The sequence below is a fragment of the Montipora capricornis genome, chromosome 8, assembly GCF_036669925.1.
Source record: "Montipora capricornis isolate CH-2021 chromosome 8, ASM3666992v2, whole genome shotgun sequence".
NCBI lineage: Eukaryota > Metazoa > Cnidaria > Anthozoa > Scleractinia > Acroporidae > Montipora > Montipora capricornis.
Genome location: NC_090890.1, coordinates 49,036,260 through 49,056,976, shown reverse-complemented (window position 1 = coordinate 49,056,976; position 20,717 = coordinate 49,036,260). Strand labels below are relative to the sequence as shown.

Genomic DNA, 20,717 nt, shown 5'->3' with positions numbered 1-20,717 from the left:
ATGTGCGCCCAGTTTGCCGCTGAAGTAATTGCGTATCTTGTATTGATCACAAGCACTTTTACATGTGCATTCTTGTAATAAAAATAGCATTGCCTCTTGCTGTGTGGCCAACATCATCAGTAATCTGAATTTGATACTTTTGAAATTTTGCACCAGGAAGCGGGATTTAGGGAAGGGTATTTATTTAGTGGTGTGGGGCTTAAATCCCCTAAACAACTCCTAGGGCCACTCAAAAACTATTTCCCCTCTAACCCCTCCCCACCTGAGAGCGAGACGATTTTACTTTATGTGTAGGTAGGAATGGATTACCTGACTACTAAAGGCCTTTATTGGACCTTATTGCATTCACTCGTGAGATATTGTTCTTGCCACTCAAACATATCAAAATTCATATCTTCTTGCCACTGTGTAATATCCTCTATTTATAATAAATTTATTTTTATATAATTTTATATAATTATATTTGTAATAATTAGCTTTTACGTAATTTTTTAGTAGTTGATTTTCTTTGTTCATAAATTAATACATAGTAGTCTCTCATGTTTGTATTATTATGTGTTTTTATTATGATTGTATAGAGCATTTTTATTACTATTGTTATTTTTTTTTGTCACGTAACTATACAGCGCTTTTGATCATTTTAATAATAAAAGCCCTTAACAAAACAAACTATACTTTAAGTATACACAGTATGTACCTGAAGTATACTACACTGGGTATACTAGAGGTATACTACATGTATACTTTTAGTATACACTTGATGTATACTTTTTGTATTAGTAATTTGGAACAACTTGAAGTATACAAAAGGTATACCTCAAAAAAAAAAAAAACCAATAAATACACTAGCAGATTTTGTAACCAGAAAACACCACAAAAAGTATACATTTTGTATACATATACACAAAGTATACTTATTGCAGGACTGAGGCCTTTGTCAGTGTTGTTGGCATCAGGGTATACATTTTGTATATACCTTTGTATATCATGGAGGAATACAATAGCAATAGCAATAGCAAACACAAATGTCATCATAACTGACTGCTGACAGAAATTTATTTTCATTCTAAACTGAAACTATACTCTTCGTTTTAAAATTATGTGAAATAAAAATATTTGTACAAAAATGCTGTAGCATTCAAGAATATCATACAAATTTTACTAATTATAACAATTCTACATGTATAACTATTGCAGGATCCAAGGAAACAATCTTGCAATAGTGATCTTGTCAAAAAAATTTACAATGAATTAATCATTGTGAAAACACTTGAATCAGGGTCAAGTTGCTTGCCAATCTCTTTTCAGTATAAAATACATTGTATGACATTATTTTAAAAATGAAAAAAAGGTCATTGGAAAGGAAGTGCCATGAGTTTCCAAACCTCATAAAATTGAACAAGGGCGAAATGGATTGAGGTCTCAGCCACAACCATGTATCAAGGTTCACCCCCTTGTAGAACCAGACACTATTTGTAATCTATGTAAATCCTATGTAACGACCATAATTATGTAAATGGTATGTTGATATACATGTATTTTATATAGAGGCCTTATTCAAAGCCTATGTTATACGTATGCCTCATCTATATATTTTGAAAGGAAATGCTATGTTTTAGCTAGTCAAATGGAACCTTTACATGGCATATGTAAAGGCTATGTTATGGAGTTTTTTGTGTCCAAAAATAAAAATAGTTTCAACATAGTTTCTACATAGATTCAAAACAGTAAATACACAACACATAATGATACATATAGTGTATACATAGTGATTACATAGGGTGCAAATAGGCTACAAATAGCCTCTACATAGCTGTAAAAAAAACACGGAAATAGGACAAACATAACTGTTTCATAGCATTTACATATAGTGTAAATAGAATCTACCTAACTGAAATTGACGATCCATAGCAAACATTGCATGTACATAGCACTTACATAGAAATACTATAGGATGTAAATGGGCTTTGACTAGCCTCTAAACATTAAAGGAATAGTATTGAAATAGGAATTACACATCTCATGCCTAATGCTTGCATTTGAACGAGGTCAGAAAAATCAAAAAAATAGCTTGAAGTCACTGAGAAATAGAAGTACTAATGCACACATGGAACCCAAGAAACAAGGTTATAATATCCCACTCCTGTAAATAATATACCAGCAAATCAGAAATGTGCTGGAAACTACATGTACAAAAAATCCATTGTAGTCAAGCTATTAACAGTTATTACCATAGCTCACAGACAAAAAAAAATAGACTACAGATTTAAAAGCAGTTACATTTTTTTAATTGCATGAACCTAGACATTTAATTCATACCAAAATCTTTGGATTGAGTTTTTGTTTTAAATTTAAAAACGAAAAAAGCTTTAAAACATTTCAGATAAACCACTGAACTATAACAAACTTGTCTGCAAGGAGAGATCCCCAAATACATCAAACCATAACTGGTTGAGGAGGCAGAATTGGCTGCTAAGCATTTTTGTCTGCTGTAAAGGATCTTATTTCCTTGCTGTCTCTTTATACTCTTTCATGGCAACTAAAAAAAATACAGTACATACACTTCAATGATGCATGTAGTGATTCCTTTAAATCACTGATCATTTTTATTACAATTAAAGTGTGTGAAGAGTAGACTCATGAATTTGGGTCTCTACTTGCAAACGTCCATAATAGCTTTCTCAGGCATTTTCTGCATTGATTAAGTGACAGAAATTAGCATTTTTACGACAAGGAATCAATTGTGAATCGTAAACATGTAACTTGCCGTATGAGAACTTTTTTTCCAAATCATTTGCTTCACCATTTGATCTAACTTCATTATTCTTGTAAAGGTTTACCTAATCTTTTTACAGGGCTATAGCATTTAAGCCAAATTGAGTCTCCTAACTTCACAAATTGACTCGAAGGTGTGAAAATGTGAATTCTACATGCATGTAAATCGTTCCTCATTTTGAAGACAATAAGGCATCAAATCAAATGTTATTCGCACAACAACAACGCTTACCTTTTAACTTGAGTTGTTGTGAGTTTTTCCTTGCGTGGATCAGCATTTAAAGAGTATAACTAACCAAAAAATCGTCACCACAAAAGCGTGATCGTAGATGAAACGTTTGAATACAACTGCGCAAAACCTGCAAGAGCTGGACTGGTTACCGCTGACTGCTGACCAAAACGAAAAAGGGCTCACTAGTTTCCAGTCCTATCTCTTAAGTGTTGTCCAAGATGGCGGAGGATGATATCTTTTTACGGATTCATTTTAAATGAGCAAGATTCGAAAGATACTGGAGTTCATTGAAAGGATTAAGTGCTGACTTGGAGTGTGTAATTTTCAAGAGTAATGCATCATGTTCCTTTTGAAATAAGGCCGATTATGAGACTCAGAGAGCAAGGTAATCCGTAGCTTGGTATTTCTCACAATCTATTGAATACATCGGAATAAAAGCTTTCTTTTTCATTTCTCCGTGTACAGAGTGATTTTATGTTCAAAGTTTGGAGCCCTTAAAGGACATTTTTTAAGCAAAGTACATGTATTACAAACAGTGAATTAACTCGAAAGATATATTCACATTGGCATGCTTTGAATAAGACCAAACCTTGTTTAATGTTATACATTGTATATGTATTGAAGGTTGAAGTTGAAGTCATTTTTTCAAGGCACTAGATGAAATCAAATCCTAAAAGGGCACTTAAACTTTGATTGTTGTCTGACTGGCACATTCAGTGCTATTGCACAAAATTCTCAAGAATTTCAACTCACTTAAGTGACCCTCAAGTTGAATTATTGATTGGAATTCCTAGTCTACAGTTCCCTTTTAGCTTTCAATAGTGTTTATATAGCTATTTGAGAGCTATGTGACCTTTAAATAGTATTGCAATAGTAATGGCATATGCTTTACACAGACTGAACTATGTAATGTAGCAAGTGACATAGTTATTACATAGTAAGGAGCAGGAAATAGTCTTTATATAGCTCTACATAGTTATGTGATAAACTTTACATAGCATTTACATATGTCTGGTTCTACAAGGGGACCTTCTAACTAAATTGCTGTAAGACTGGTTAACATTTACAACTTGACATAAAATTTCTAGAGCCTAACATCAATGTTTTACACATGCACCTATAGCTACTCATAACTGAGATTTTATGGTAATGATATGAAAGTGTATCATTGAAAAAATTGTATTGTCGTCAATATCAGTTGCAAATTCAGACAGTTTTAGCAATGTAGACAGTAAATATACCTCATGTTGAAAACCAAGTACATCGCATGGCTTAGATGTATACACGAAGTATACGTTACTGTAATGTTAAGTTACATTTTGGTATTTGAGACAATCAATGTATACAAAAATTATACACTACAGTCTTAATGCAGCTGTAATGTATACATGAAGTATACATCACAGAGTTAATGAGGATGTGTAGTATACACACAGTATACATCATAGCCCTGATGCAATGGTGATATATACAAATAGTATACATCAGTCTTAAATGGCAAGATGAAATTTTGCTTGATGTATATTTGATGTATACTAAATATGTACACCACAACAGTGAGGTACAAACGGTGTATACTCTTTGTATACAAAAAGTATACTAACCATGCTTCAATTTTGATAAGGGAGGTGCTATAGTAAGTTAATAAATTATTATTATTATTATTATTATTATTAGTATTGTTCCAGTCTTTCATTAATACTGTCAATAATTTTATGGCATGTTGCTTATGTCTTAATCTTTAATAATTATTAGTGACTTGCATGTGGGATCAATCTTGTACAACATTCGCAAAAGATACAGACAAGACCAGATATATGTAAGTGGCATTTTTTTCCTGCAGAAACCTTGCCAGCTATTTGAGTTTGCTGTTGACTTGGCTTATAAGAATGGCTATGGTATTGTCAAAGGTTTTTATCAAGGCATCCTAAGAACGTCTGTTTTTTCATTTTACACGAGATTGTGACTACGTAAGGTCACTTCCATGCCCCTGACTATTCCTCTGGGATTTGAATTCCTATCTCAATTCTCTTGCGAGCATGAGAAGAATTAAAGCATGGCAGGCAACCGTGTGAGTGAAAAGCAAGTCAGAGTAGTATGGGTACCTGACTGTGTACAGTGGAGAGCGAGTTTCAATCCAGTGTCGTAAAACCAAAAGCAAAGTAATTACCGGTAGTTTGGCCAATCAAAAAGGACGGAGACAATCCAGTTAACCAATCAAAACTTGAAGTAATTACATGAAGCCGACACAAAGTGCGGGAAAATGTACATGCGCAAGCCACAATTGGTTTTGGTTTCACTTCTGATTGGTTGAAAAAGTGTCGAGAGAACTTTGAACCAATCACTGAGTGAAGTACAGCTGTAATGCAAAACCAATGCAATTCGCTAATTACTTTTGACACTCAATTGAAAACTGCTCTATGCTGGTGGCGTAATCAGTTTAGTGTCAGTAAATTATTAAATTTTTATTTATGGATTTTGTGTGTTTAGACCTACATTGGTAGCGTTTTGGTTGCTGTGAATCCCTACATGCAATATGGCATTTACGGACCTGATGCAGTGAGGAGGTATTCTGCAGTATCCACTACCAGCCAACCACCGTAAGTGTATCCTAGTGTGATCCATAGACATGTACCAGTACACATAACTTGTTTAAATTGAAGATTTTTTTTTATTGGGTACACTTTTTTCTCCAGCTGTTCAATATTTTTTACAGGCATATTTATGCTATTGGCAATGCTGCGTACCAGTCCTTGTTACGAACAGAACACAAACAAGCAATTGTCATAAGCGGCGAGAGTGGTGCTGGGAAAACAGAATCAACTCGGCTGCTTGTTGAATTCTTAGCTGCCGACAATCAAGGGGATGGAAGCCTTGTGACAAAGCAGGTAGAGATACATTGTACACCTACATTGTTTGTGTGCAGTCTTCTTGATGAAGATGATTGAGGTTGTTGTGGTTATTTTGTATTAGTCCACATGTGATATTAAGTGGTGCCTGGTATAAAGCTGCTTCATGGGAGAAGTGCAGGAAAGAACAGAAAGACAGTTGTCTATTCGTATTCATTGTAATTTCATAGAAATATGAAGGAAGATTAAAAAAAAATGAAGAATTTAAGGAAAGATTTGATCTGCAACAGCAAGATCGAAATGCATGAAAATCTCCAGTTAGGTACATATTGTAGACTTTTAATGGTAAGAGCAATTACTGGATAATCAATGTTCCACTAAACATGCATTACGAATAATTGTACATTCTTTTTCTTCCAAAGGTTGTTGAGGCGACCCCTTTGCTGGAATCATTTGGAAATGCCAAAACTGTCAAGAATGATAACTCTAGCAGGTTTGGAAAATACTTGGAAATTTATTATGACAGGTGAGTACATTGAGTTAAATTTTAGTAAATTTAGTGATGCATGGAACATGACTTGAACTTTCCACCCATCCCAATCATTTACCTTAGCATAGAGTGTCTGTTGTGATTTGAATGTTCATTTCTTTTAAAGACATCATTCTTTCCGGGTTTATTCTGCTTTGCATTTAAAGCTTCCTAGCAAGTTACATTACATTACATCACCCAACAACAGCGACATTATTATTACCTTTTCAACAAAGTGGAAAATTTTGTTCATGTTGTGGTGACAATTTCCTTATAATGTTGACTTCATTGATTTAATAGTGACCTGTCTCAATTTGTTCCTAGCTTTGGTAAAATAACTGGAGGGAGAATCTCAGAGTATCTTCTTGAAAGATCGCGGATTGTTGGACAGGTAATTGGTGCTTACAAGGGTTATGTATACCATGTTCAAAGCATCAGATTTGTGGGTGTTCATTTCATTCAATCCCGCCAGGTCACCTGGCTAGGTCATCTTGGAATTCTGTAGTTTTCCAGTGGGGAAGAAAATGATCAAAGTGCATTGTAGGGGAATAGAAACTTGAAACAATATAGTAGTAATAGTATAACAATATTTATTGCTGTTAGTGATATTTGCCAGTAGCCTACTATGTGGCTGTGTAAGGTTTACAACCCTGTGTTATGGGGATTTCCCAGCCATGGCATTGCTGGAATCCTTCTTATACTCTAGATGTTACCTTATATTTTATAAAAGCAGTTGGTGAAAAAATTTTTGAGCAACTTTTGCTAGTGAAGTGGTTTTGTGGTAAAAGAAGTATAGAACTGATACATGTAAGTGATCATATCTTTCATTACTATGAAGACTTATCATAGTTATAATTCTTAAAAGTGGAGCTTTTCCCGAAATCAATTACTGCAATAAACACAAGTCTTGATCGGTTGATTTTTAAAGTATTTGAAGTTTCAATCATTGGTTGAAATTTTCAATGCCATCATTCACAATAGAGGAACATGTCAAAAGGGTGAAATCTGGCCTTGTAATTTGAAGAATGAATCCATTTTCAAAGTTGGTTTCTTTTTCTAACAGTAGCCTAGTTGTCATCGCACATTATTTATGATTGGCAGTATGAAAAGAAAAAAACTTACAAGTCTGTATGTTTAAGAATGACACATTTAGAGAATTGGTTTGTCGATGACACAGGAATTTAGAGAGGAAAAATAGTGATGATACAGTATAGTTACCATTTTGCCCTTATTTACTTTCTAATCTTTTATTAAAAACAGGCACCTGGTGAAAGAAACTATCACATCTTCTATGAAATGTTGAGTGGATTGGCCGATCAACAGAAGCAGAAATTCAATCTAACAACAGCTGATGATTTTGCCTACCTGAACCAAGTAAGTTGGATTCAGTCATTCTTGAAATCAAGAATTGTGAAACAAAATACAATATTCACATTGGTTTAATAATTAGCAATTATGAATGAGGCTGAGTAGGATATGAAGAATTCTGCAGGTCGAGGAGGGTGTTATCCACCAAGGCCGAAGGCCGAGGTGGATAACATCCTCTTACTTTCAAAAGATGGACCAGGCACTGTAAGAACTAATAAACTGAACTATGAACTGAGACAGTTTATACCAAGCTCATGACTAGGTTTTACTTTCTTTAATGTTAAAGGGACAGTTTCACGGTTTTGTGCATGTCCAAGCTTTAGCACTAGCAGTTGTAAATTTTACGGTTTCTTACTGAACCAGATGATGTTAATTAAACACAGAGAGTATTAAAGCAAATACTCTGAATGACTAAGACCCAAATTTGGTGGACGACACTGCGGGTTTTCACAGAAAATATCGAATTTAGTTTTGATCTCGAATTTATTGTATGGGTCGAAAATTTATGCTATGCACGAGTTGTCATGATGCACGAGTAATCTATTTGCATGCAGTGGTTCATAACACAAAGGAAATGATTACAAAAGTAATTCCAATGAGTAATCCATTACTATGGGATTGTTTCCGTTTCCTGCATCAGTGCTTTCGATTGTTTCAATAACAATGGAATTAAATGGGCGGACGTGACAGTTTGCCCATGCGCAGAGACGTGAAACTCTCCCTTTAAGTAATTTATCCTCTTTTATGCATTGTATACTCTCTTTCTTTTGATTTTCGTGTTTGCTAACGGCAGAGACGTTTCCATTAATTTTGTTCAATCAAATACTGTACCCAGTAAAAATGGTTCCCGAGAATTCCATGTACCTAAAAATGTGTCTGTGTGGCTTTGACACCAAAATTCATCAATCATAGATCAAAATGCAATTTCATGATGTCACTGCAGTTACTGATAGATCTCTTATTAATTGAGACTACTTTTTAAAGTTTGCTGTTGTCATTTTCATTTTCTTCCTTCTTTCGGTAGTTTATTTTTGCGCTTACACTGTAGCTTGGTTATAAGATCAATGATTTTTTCTCAGGGAAATGCAAGTGTTATTCCACAAAGAGAGGAAGATGCTCACTTTCATCAAGTGTTAAAAGCCATGGACATTCTTGGGATATCTGTAAGTCTTTTAACGGTGCACATTATAATTTAATCTATTAACTCGTGAACTGCACCCCAGTCAATGAGTAAAATCATCTGGCTTAAGAGGGGTCAATGTGTTAATTAACAACATCTACGATAGGTTCACTCAAAAACTATATCCCCTTTAACCTTTTAACTCCCAGTGGCCACTTAAAGATTTTACTCCGTCTACACCAGATGCCCGAGGGGACCCCCATTAACGACAAAATCGTCTGGCAAAATCTACATGTATAAGTAGCCACTGGGAGTTAAAGGGTTATAATATTTCGTCTTGATGGTTGAAAGGGACTTGCTCTACCTGTGGATACCAGAGGTTTAAATCCCTCTCTGACCATTCACCTCAAATGTCCTTTTTTTGTTAAAGGCCAACTGGATATTAACTTCTTTCATCATTTGTGTTGTTCAATTCAAATTGTTATAATTATGCTGGAGATTGGTTGCCAGCCGGGATACAATTCTGCATTTGTTTCCTGTGCTGGCTACTGAACAGCGCTATCTATAATAATGTATAACAAGGCGATGTCTGGTCCCTCAGGAAACTACAGGGTGTGTAGTTAGTTTTGTCTTCCCTTGAGTCCTGATGTTTCTTGAGACGAGCATCAGGACTCTTGGAGAAACAAAACTAACTGACAAGTGTCCCTCGGGACAATACATTATTAAAGTGTGTACACATGTATTATGAACCTTGTCACTCTTAAACTGGCACCATCGATGAGTAAAATGGTCTGGTGTAAAATGCGTCACTTTTAGAAGGGATTGGGTTAAAGGGTACAAGCCTTTTGAGTGGACATGGATGTTAAACCTGTCACCCCTTAACCGTCTCCTCCCTAAGAGGGAATGGTTTAAAAGGAGCCTCTTCTCTGACTAATGAATAATATTGAACCCAACAAAATAATGTTTGCAATCAAATTTTGTCTGACAATTTTCTTCAAAAAAGTGTTTTTATCATGGGGAAAAAAAGATTTTTAGAATCTCCTACATGTATTTTCACTTTCAAATTTCTAGGGTGCTGGCATCTTGATTAAATATGATGTATTACGGTTGCCCCCTCATTGTTTTTACACAGAGAGCTTTTGTTTTAAAACAATAGCAAGGGCAACCATGACATGTCACAAAATAATATTATTCAAGATGGTGGCACCTAGACAAGCATATTTGAAGTTCATTTACATGTATTTGAGATACAAATGCTTTCATTGGAAGAAGTTAGAACAATTTTGATTACAGTACACATTATGTTCAGCATTTGTTTTAAGTTATTTTCTTAATGGTTTTGTGGAGGTTCTTCTTGCACACTACATGTACATGTAGCTATAATCACAGCTAAGTGTATTTAAACCCACCATGAACAAAAAGCCTTTACGTAATATAAATTATAAGAAGAGTTTTTGTCAAAATAAAATATTGTTTGATTACCTTGGGGTGCAGGGATAGTGCAGTGGTGAGAGCACTCGCCTCCCACCAATGTGGCCCGGGTTCGATTCCCGAACTCGGCGTCATACATGTATGTGGGTTGAGTTTGTTGGTTCTCTACTCTGCACCGAGAGGTTTCCTCCGGGTACTCCGGTTTCCTCTCTCCTCAAAAACCAACATTTGACTTGATTTACTTTCATTGTTCATTTCAATTTACAGTGTCCCCAAGTAACGCTCCAGCGCTAGAACGACTAGACACTTAAATAAAGTTCCTTTCCTTTCCTTTCCTTTTTTTCCTTTACAGGGAAGTGAAAAGGAGGCAATATTTAAAGTTCTGTCACTCATTTTGCATCTGGGAAATGTGAATTTTGGAAAGACAGAGGTTTGAGAGAGATTTTAATTAACAGCATTATTATCATTTAACGAACTTTTTATTCATGTAAGTTAAATTTTTAAAAAGAATGTTAACATTTCATGAATTGACTTTTTGAAAAGCATTGGAAAGTTTATGATGTCTACGTGTAGAAACAACTGAAATGTGTGTTACTTCTTTAAACAGGAATTTCAAACACATTTTAAGACCCTAATGGACAACACATCTGTTAATCTTTGTGATAAGTGTGCTATTAAACTGAACTGCATTCATTACAAGTAACATTTCAACAACAAGATGGACACTGTTAATCGGTTGAACATTTTGTCACCTGTAAGCACATGTCCTCTCAGGGGACTATATTTTTTACTTACAGCTGTACCATACTGTATATTGAGGCAAGGGGCCATGAACTCGTTCATCAGTTCAGTTGGTGTCAAAATGTTATCCTTGTTAAAAAAAAGGTCCCATTTAATTCCAAAAATAGTTAATTTATATCCAACTTTTTTCTCAGTAAATTTAACAGACTTGCAAATTGTGTGTCAAGACAGAGAAATGTATTTAATTTGATTAAGTGTACTTGTCATTATGTTATGTGTTAATAGGCATTCTTATTTTGACCATTAGGCAAGTGGACAGGAAGCGGCTGTGATTATCGGACAATTGCAGTTCATGACTGTTTCTCAGTTAATTGGTGTTGAAATGCAACAACTTGTTGTACCACTGACTTATAAAGAAACAGTAAGTAGGATGATTATGGCTTTAAATTTAACCAGAAACCCGTAAGGGTTGAAACGTGTAACGGCCCCTTGTGTGCTTGTGAGCTTCTGAATATTCAGTTTGCTAACAACAAGAGAGAAACATTCAACCAATCAGTTCGCAAGAACAGCGTGACGCAATACCACCAATGTTCTCGCGCAAAATTAACTGGAGCGAGGGGTTTCCAAATATGGTACTTACCACTGAATATTCGGAAGCTGTGAAGGCGCATTACACGTTTCAACCCTTATAAATGGGTTTCTGATTTAACCCTTTAAGCCCCAAGGGGTTCCCCATTGACGAGTAAAATCGTCTGGCGTTAGACAGAGTAAAATCTATAAGTGCCATTTGGCACTATCGGGGCTGAAAGGGTTAAACAGGGACATAGTTTTTTCATGCTGTTAGCTTAACCCTTTAAGCCCCGAGGGGTTCCCCATTGACGAGTAAAATCGTCTGGCGTTAGACAGAGTAAAATCTATAAGTGCCATTTGGCACTATCGGGGCTGAAAGGGTTAACTGATTGATGGGGTGCAAGCATGGTCTACTGAAAATAATACGGGTAAGTTCTCCCTCTCCTAGACCACAACACCCAGCATTGCACTTCCCTACCGAGCTCCAAGTGTTGTACAAGTACATGTAATGTTCGACATTTACAAGTGTATTATGACTGTGTTTTCTGTTTAAAGTTTGGTATGGGTAACCTTCATGTAACTCTTGCATAAAGGCCCAGTAATACAGGCAACATTTTTTGTGCAAGTTGTTGTGCAACAATGTTGCGTTGCAAGTTGAGATGGTTTGTTGTGCGTATTACCACCTTCTTGAACAACGTCGGTTTTACTTTTTGCAAACCTTCTCAACTTGCAATGCAACATCGTTGCACGACAAGTTGCACAAAAAATGTTGCCCGTATTACTGGGCCTTAAACCAAGAAAAAATGTATTTTGGGATAATACATGTGGGTGCAGAACAATAATCTCTAAAAATATAATCATTAAACGTTAAATTAATCATTAATCATTAAATCATTAAAACTACATGTACATGTACACGGGTAAGGAATAATGATTATTCAGATTTCACTTTCTGCTAGAGTCTTGATCATAATGAAGTTGATCAGGTTACGTGCCTTGTGAAGATTGTAGGAAAATTACTATCATCCCATGTTAATTAATAACCAAAGCTAAAGTACATGTACAGTATATGAAAACATTATTCACTATAAGCCCAAGCCAAATTAAATTAATTGCACATTGTAGACTGCTGGAGGATCTACCATCAGAAGTCCAAGATCAAGAGACCAAGCCATAGATACGAGGTAAGAAACCTTTTTCCTTCGTCTTAATTGCTTGTAATCTGGTGTGGAGTCATTTTATTGATGTCACAAAGTGCCACATCAGGCATCTTATAATGACTTGCAGTCCGGGGAGTATCTGACAACCTGAAGCTTCAGCCCAATCCATTGTCCTTGGAGAAGAAAAAAGGAAAGAGCTAAGATTAAAATCAGAATAGAATTAATTACTTTGTATTGGAAAGCCTTAACATATGACTCAAGTGCAACCAAATGTGGTAACGAAAAGATTTCTTTAAATTGTTGGCTTGTGAAATTAAAATCACTCTTCAATTTGCGGATAATATTAGGAGGTTGAGCTTTTTTTGAGACCAGAAGCAAATAATAATCTTTTGATTTTTTTGTCTTTAATATCGAAAATTTTATTTCCAATTATAAGTGATAATAAATATTATAATTTTAGGTAAAGGTTGTAGTCTGTAGGCATTAAAAATCAATTCGGAAAAATAGGATTATATCAAAATTTGATGCATGAGCACTAAGGTGTGTGTATGCTTTTAACCATTACATGTAATTTTAATTTGTATTGTTTGTGGAATTGAAAACTATTATGAAAATGGTGCATCAGCAGGTAAACCTTCCCTACAACTACAGTACTGTACATCTAAGACTATGAACCTAAATGATGATAATGTGAAGTGTGCAATAAACTATTATGTGCCGTTGTCATCAATCTTTGTTCCAGGGATGCTTTGGCAAAAGAACTTTACTCCCATTTGTTTGCATGGCTGATCGGAAAAGTGAACTCAACTGTATTCAAAGGAAAACAGCATCTGTCCATTGGAGTTCTTGACATCTTTGGTTTTGAGGTATGACTTAATGCTACATGACGTTAAGTGGTGTCATTCAGTGGTTTGAGTATCTCAATCTACTAATACATTTATTAATGATCAGTGCTCAAAATTAGCAGTCATCTGGTCATCCCAGACGACCAGGAAGTTCACTGGGAGACCAGTTTTTGGCAAGATGAAAAGCCTGGTTGCCCGAAGGAAAAACATAGGACAACCCAGCCAAAAATAGAAAATGAATTACAAAAATCCAAGTTAAGTCCAAGTATAATAGAACGTTATTTAACTTGTTGAGGATATCTGGCTTGCATGGCGCTGGCTGGCTGGCTCACACTTTGTACAATGTATATACCAAGCACCATTCAGTGTGACTGATGTGCTGGTACGCATGCCAATGCTTCGCATACTTTTAAAACTTTCACCAGATAGATTGATTTCAAGATCTCCTGACATTTCCTGAAACAAACTTTATGCAAAAAGTGTGAAGTACATGTAGTTGATAACTAAAAATCTATCTTTTTTTCCTTCTTCTGAAAAAGGACTTTGAAAGGAACAGCTTTGAGCAGCTTTGCATTAACTTTGCAAATGAGACTCTACAGTTTTTCTTCAACCAGTTTGTCTTCAGGATGGAACAGGTAAGGAAGAAGAAGGGGGTTTAATGGGGGTGGGGTAGGGCAGTATGCTTGTCTACCTCAGGGTGAGGCAAAGTTTCTAGTGTAAGGCCTGGTTTGCTCTCCGCTATTATCAACTACAATGTATTGTCTATCAATCCCACTGCAAACAGTGTAATGATGGTTGGCAATGTCTATTGAGTCAGTCAGTGTGTAACAAAAGCTTCTAGTGCTATGTGCAATCAACTCAGTGCCAATTTTTTAGCAGTGACAGTGAGGCTAGTGCATGCCACATAGAAACCCTTTTGTCACTGCAGCTCCAAACAAGGAGCAAATGAGACCTGCCAAATTTTGAAACTAATACACTGCAGTCCTGACTTATACTTGCAAACAGTATAACTGAAAGGTATAATACTGTAATTATTATCGATGAGTTCTAGAGGTACTGTAACTGACCTTAAATGACTTTTGAGTTTAATTTTTCATCAGATTTGGCCAAAAATATACAGGTACAACCAAATGAGGAAAAAGTGTCTTCAGTGACTCTTTTTGAGGGGGCATGCTTAACATATTCATAGTTGTCCCAAAAGAGGACATCAACCCAACTTTCATTGACCAGTTTTCCTAAGGCTTTCTATTTATGTTGAAGAGAAAACTGATAGATTGATGACAATGGTTAATTTTGCTGTTGTAGGATGAGTATGCAAGTGAAGACATTCAGTGGACAGGTGTACAGTTCTTTGACAACCAACCAAGGCTGGATCTTTTGGCTAAACCACCGTATGGGCTGATCCACATTCTAGCAGATGCAACAGGTTTTCCCAAGGTACTTGTTGTACCAGAGTAGAGGGTACAATTAAGCAATGCCAAAGAGGCCACTCGACAAGTTCGAGTTCGTTTGTATTAGGTTCAGGCAAATTTGAAACACCATTGGCCATCGTTAATAACAATAATTATTAATGGTGCCCAGAAGATCTCTTGGATCAGTTTTGTGATAGGTCAAGGGGGGGACAATCCAGGTGGTGTGAATAAACAGGCACACACCATTCAAAATTGGCAAAAGTGCAGGCAGTCCAGAATTGAGCCTCAAGTTACAATTATTATTGTAACTCGAGGCTCACTTCTGGACTCGTGCTACTGTAGCAGCCTGTTACTAACAGTATATCTGCATTACCAATTCATTCGCAAGCCCAAATGAACAAAACAAGGGCATGTCTGTTCCAATTTTTCTTTGGAGTTGGGGGGAGGGGGTGATGTGATTGTCAAGTTTGAATTTAACACAAGGTTTGTGGCTTTTTCTGTTTTAACAGGCAGACGATTATTCATTCCTTGAAAAATGCCATCACCATCATGAACAAAACAAGTTCTATGGAAAACCTAAAACACCCAAACCAGAATTTGCTGTCCTTCATTATGCTGGAACTGTCTGGTACAAGGTAATATTGAATTGTAAAATGATAATTATGTGCAGAATAATAGACCCCCAAACATTTATCAGCAACTTTCTGTCTGTCAGAACTTCGGTTGTTTGGTAATTACCTCCCACTCTATTATCTTTTTATTTTATTTATTATTATTTTAATGTTATATATACCGCCTAACTTGCATATGGAGGTTGGATGCCCAGGAAAGTGGGGATAGGGCACTGTTAACCCCAAAACCAAGTACATTGTAGGTAGAACCTTAGGGCCTGCCCTGCCCGCCACAAACCCAGCCCCCGCCCCGGAAGAACAGTGGAGAACAGGTACATTGTACTACATGTATGTAGATAATGGGTTAATGCTACAAAAGAAGGGAGGAGGGGGAGGGTGGGAACACTAGAAAAGTGAACTACGTAAAAGCGCCCTGTATGCTGTGTTTCAGTAAAACTACAAGCACGGGCAGTGATGTATGCATTGACAGGAATGGACTACCGCTGACCCTGTGATCGGCAGAATACTCTGCAATCAGACTCAAAACAGTAATACAAAACCGGGAAATGCCAGAACGCTAATGGGCTGCCAGCAGGACCATGCTGTACGCACCTAAATGCCAACGCTACGCCAAGCACTGAGAAAACTAGCTCCTAGTAGTTAACTCAGTTAAATTTACATTTAACCTCATAAGAGCATGAATCTATGCAAGTTTTCATGTCTGAGGTACAGTACCATAGTTAGCTAGTGAAGCAAACTAATAAACTAGTAAGACAGTTGGTCAGTTGGTCAGTAAACTCTCTGAAAGGCAAGTCCTACATTTACTGCTATCATTACTTTCTGGTTAGGTGGCTGGTTTTCTGGAAAAGAACAGAGATGGTCTTCGACCAGACCTTGAGGATTTGATTGCTAGATCTGGAAACCAAGTAAGTCTCTTGTACAGTATCCAGAAATGCAGAGAATCAGATGCACTCCCAGAAATAGATAGCTGAAAGGTACCTTCCACAAAAGTTCCAGCAAACCATTTGCCTCTAACGAAAGCAAGCTGACCTTTTTTGATCGTCAAAAATTGCAAAAAGGTAACTAGGGACTCTTTTTCCCTTTTGGAAGTCTTTTTTGCAGTTACTTAATGACTGTTTTCAGCAAACCTCATTGAAAGTCTGTGGATTGCCAGATGAAAATTTTGGATTTTGTAGGCAACACTGTCAAGAGAGATGTTTTTCTGGAACACAAATAGGGCAGTAATTCCATTGATGATGAGGATGACATCTCTTTTGAGTAGCAATATCACTTACACAAACTGTTTTACCCTTGCAGTTTATACAAGAACTTTTTCCAGAGCTCCAAAGTGCTGAGTTGACAATCCAGGGTCTAAAGCTCCCCTCTCAGCCTAGGAATTCACTCAGAATGCCAATGGGTCCAAAGAAAAGACCAACAGTTTGTGGCAAGTTTAATGAGTCCCTCATCAAGTTGGTTGTGGCTATGAAAAGGTATGTAAACTCGTAAAAGTATGTGCCCTAATTTGATTTTACACTTGGCAATGTAATTTGTACAGCACTGCAATTGCCGAATCAGTTGCACCAAGCTCTGCATGGCATACAGTGTAATTCACCTTGGAATGGCATAAGTTGTGGCATTACCCTTAAAAACGTATGTTGCAATGTTGCACTCAGCAATGGCCTGGAACTTGTCATACATGTACATACATACATATTTATTAATCCTTTGAGTGAGGGACACTATACAGGATGCTAAAAGGTCAAACAGGTTTGACGGGAGTACATTTATAGGCTACATACTTGAGCCTGATATATAAAACTTATTAGAAAATACTTAGGTTACAGAATACTTAAATTAATGGAGTTCCTACATGGGGTTTAACATAGCTTGGAAACACCTACATTGTGATTGATTCTGCACAGACAGCATCCCTAAGCAGGCTGTTCCAGAGGGGAATTACCCTTGGGAAAAAAGAACACTTGTATGCATTTGAATTTGCAAATATGTGCATAAACTTACATGTATAAGGATGATTTGCACGAGTTCTAGAATATGAAGACTGGACTGAATTTCGAAGAGGTATAAGGACTAGGTTGTGAACAACTTTATACATTGTGTCAAAGTTACTGTATCTACATATCTACGTTTTTCTAAACTATCCCAGCCCAGTGAGTGTGTCATACCAGTCACACTAGAATAACTAGAATAATCAGAAGAAACAAACCTAGCAACGGCAAGTTGAATTGATTCTATAGATGCTATGTGCTGCCTTTCAAATGGAGACCAACAGGGTGAAGCATATTCAACACGTGACCTAACTAATGACCATTAAGTTGAGAGAACATCTTATACACATGTAGAGTATTTAATTCTTGGCTTGCACTCACATAATTAGATGCCATGTCGGTGTACAAAACAAAAGCTGGGGTTTTGCATAATAATGGCACCAAATTCCCAAAAGACTTAAATCGCTATTGTTCAGTACACCAACATGGCCTCCATGACATCAGGTGTGAGCCAAGGATCGTCTTTAGCATTGGTTTTAAAAGGGTTGTATTGTGCTACTTTTTGTAAGGCATTTATAAGCTCACATTTATGTTGTATATACATTAGGTCTTTTTAAAGGCAATGGGCAGTGCAAGATGATAATTTCTTAGTTACGTATTTTTGTCTTTTGTTTAATTTTTCATTACAGTTGCAATCCTTTCTTTGTGAGGTGCATCAAACCAAACAACACAAAGGTAAGAACAACTAGGTATTTATATTTTTTTGGAAAAAAACATTTTTCTTCAAACTTCACTTTTTAAACACTTTTCAGCCATTGACATTTCACTGTATGATTTGTTTGGAGCATCATATGAAACTATGAAGTTAATAACCATATTTATTTGAATAAGCGCCCAACCTCGAATTAGCGCCCACCATGAATAAGCGCTCATCCTGAAGAAAGAAAAAGTTAATATGCACCGACCACCACCCCATCCCCTTCCCCTTCCCGCCCAAAAAATTGGTTATGACTGGAATGGATACTCCAAAAGGTGAGGCAGGGTAGTTAATTGAATAAATACAGTAAGTAATGTTCTGGCTTCTTTTCTAGGTTCCAGGATTGTTTGATACTACTCTTGTGGTGGAGCAGCTGAGATGCGGTGGAATTGTGGAAACCGTGAACATCCGCAAAGCAGGTTATCCAATCAGATACACATATGCAGATTTCATCAAGAGGTGGGACATTTGTGAAAATCTTATTGAAACTGCTTCTTACCACTCAGTGTACCCCAAACATGAAAAAATATAAAGACCTATCGAAGCAACACCACCACCACTACCACCACCACTACCAGTGCCACTACCACTATGACTGTTACTGCCACTGCCAGTGCCAATACCACAGCCACTGCCACTACCACTACAACGGCCAATACAACTATCACTGTCACTGCCACTACCTCTACCACTGTCACTGCCTTTACCACTACTACTACCACTGCCATTGCCACTACCACTACCACTACCACTACCACTACCACTACCACTACCACTGTCACTGCCACTTTCACTGCCACTGTCACTTCTACTACCACTACTGACACTACACCCACTACTTCTTCTACTACCACCTCCACCACTACTGCTGCTGATGCTGTTACTGCTACTGGTACTGCTAATAATTATAATAGTAATAATGTTGATGAGTCTTGGAATCAACCGTGTGATTCATTGGTGGAAACGAGTGTTTACGCCATTCGAGTCCAGCCTCAAGCTGTCGAGTGATAGACGGTCTTTAAGTGATGTTTAGGGTCCTGGTGTTGTAGACTCTGACTGGCTTCACCGATTCTTGTTCCATGTGGGCACCAGATGTCGAATTGTTTCAACTTTTAATGGCTGTCAATTGATTAAAATGTCTTATAACAACTTTATTTTAGGTACCAATATTTGTCATCAAAACTTGACTTGAGCAGTGCCAATCCAAGGGAAAACGTGGCCAGAATATTCAACATCATTGACAGAATTCAAGCTGACAGCTATCAGTTTGGAAAAACAAAGGTGAAGTTGTTGTTTTTTTTTTTTCTCTCCTTATCTCATCTCTTAAGTGGAAGAGGGAAGGGAGATTTCCCTCGATTTTTATTTTTGAGTTCCTCTTGCTTTGTGCAGACATTTTTACATTTAATTCAAATCCCAAAGAATCAACAGTATGTGACATGCATGCAACCACTTTCCACCTGTAAAGATCATGTTTGGTTTAAACATGTCACTCTGCTGCTGCTGTCACAAGTTAAAAAAATAAACACACTGTAACTCCATAATTTGAAAGAATTGATATTGTATTTTTTCTGATAGATCTTTATGAAAGAAAATGTTCATCAGTCTTTGGAAGATGCCAGAATGGCCAAGCTTAACCGCATGGCTGTTGTCATTCAAGCAAGAGTAAGTAACGTATTACAACTGACAGTACATAAATAAAATAATAATAATAGTAATAATAATAATAATAATAATGATAATAATAATAATAATAATTATAGTATAATTTATTAGTCACATTATTTGGCACTTAAGAAGCATAAAAACCCAAAATATTTCTGATTGTTTACTACAGATAAATGACAGTGTTTGACTTTAAGCCTGGTTTTCACTAGCGACGCAAGCACAAGTGCAAGCAAAAGAGCGCTTATTTCCCCGTGAAAACGGGGTTGACGCAAGCATAAGTGAAAGTGCAAGCACAAGGATCAAACGTTTTCCTTTTCCTTGTGCTTGTGTTTGTGCTTATGCTCACGTTCGTGTGTCTTGTGTGAAAACGAAACGCTGCATAAGCACGAGGAAATTTGCTATGTCTGGCCAATTAAAGAACTCTTTCCAGATTCCTTGCGTCTGAGCATTTGAACAAAATGGCGGTTGCCCTGGTTGATTTTGATGCTTAATTATGTTGACGTTCGTTTTCACTAGAATAAACTGCTTGTGCTTGTGCTCGCGGTTGTGCTTGCGTCGCTAGTGAAAACCAGGCTTCATTGTGCATATTGTTTTTTCTATGAAATAATTTTTTTGTTCACTGATCACATTGCCTTTAATGTACAGT

At 36.6% G+C, this 20,717-nt stretch overlaps 1 protein-coding gene across 2 annotated transcripts in view; it reads left to right on the top strand.

Moving 5' to 3' along the window:
• Positions 1–20,717, top strand: part of LOC138060496 (unconventional myosin-XV-like) — a 74,648-nt gene that overhangs the window by 8,422 nt on the left and 45,509 nt on the right. For both annotated transcript variants that reach the window (XM_068906294.1, XM_068906295.1), the window contains exons 4-23: positions 4,763–4,826; positions 5,498–5,607; positions 5,724–5,895; positions 6,279–6,382; positions 6,710–6,776; positions 7,646–7,759; positions 8,833–8,916; positions 10,657–10,734; positions 11,353–11,466; positions 12,741–12,799; positions 13,518–13,641; positions 14,160–14,255; positions 14,926–15,057; positions 15,542–15,667; positions 16,492–16,569; positions 16,961–17,133; positions 18,339–18,384; positions 18,741–18,865; positions 19,567–19,687; positions 19,982–20,068. In XM_068906294.1, the coding sequence (XP_068762395.1) occupies positions 4,763–4,826; positions 5,498–5,607; positions 5,724–5,895; positions 6,279–6,382; positions 6,710–6,776; positions 7,646–7,759; positions 8,833–8,916; positions 10,657–10,734; positions 11,353–11,466; positions 12,741–12,799; positions 13,518–13,641; positions 14,160–14,255; positions 14,926–15,057; positions 15,542–15,667; positions 16,492–16,569; positions 16,961–17,133; positions 18,339–18,384; positions 18,741–18,865; positions 19,567–19,687; positions 19,982–20,068 (2,074 nt within the window). The remainder of the gene's footprint in view (positions 1–4,762; positions 4,827–5,497; positions 5,608–5,723; positions 5,896–6,278; positions 6,383–6,709; positions 6,777–7,645; positions 7,760–8,832; positions 8,917–10,656; positions 10,735–11,352; positions 11,467–12,740; positions 12,800–13,517; positions 13,642–14,159; positions 14,256–14,925; positions 15,058–15,541; positions 15,668–16,491; positions 16,570–16,960; positions 17,134–18,338; positions 18,385–18,740; positions 18,866–19,566; positions 19,688–19,981; positions 20,069–20,717) is intronic.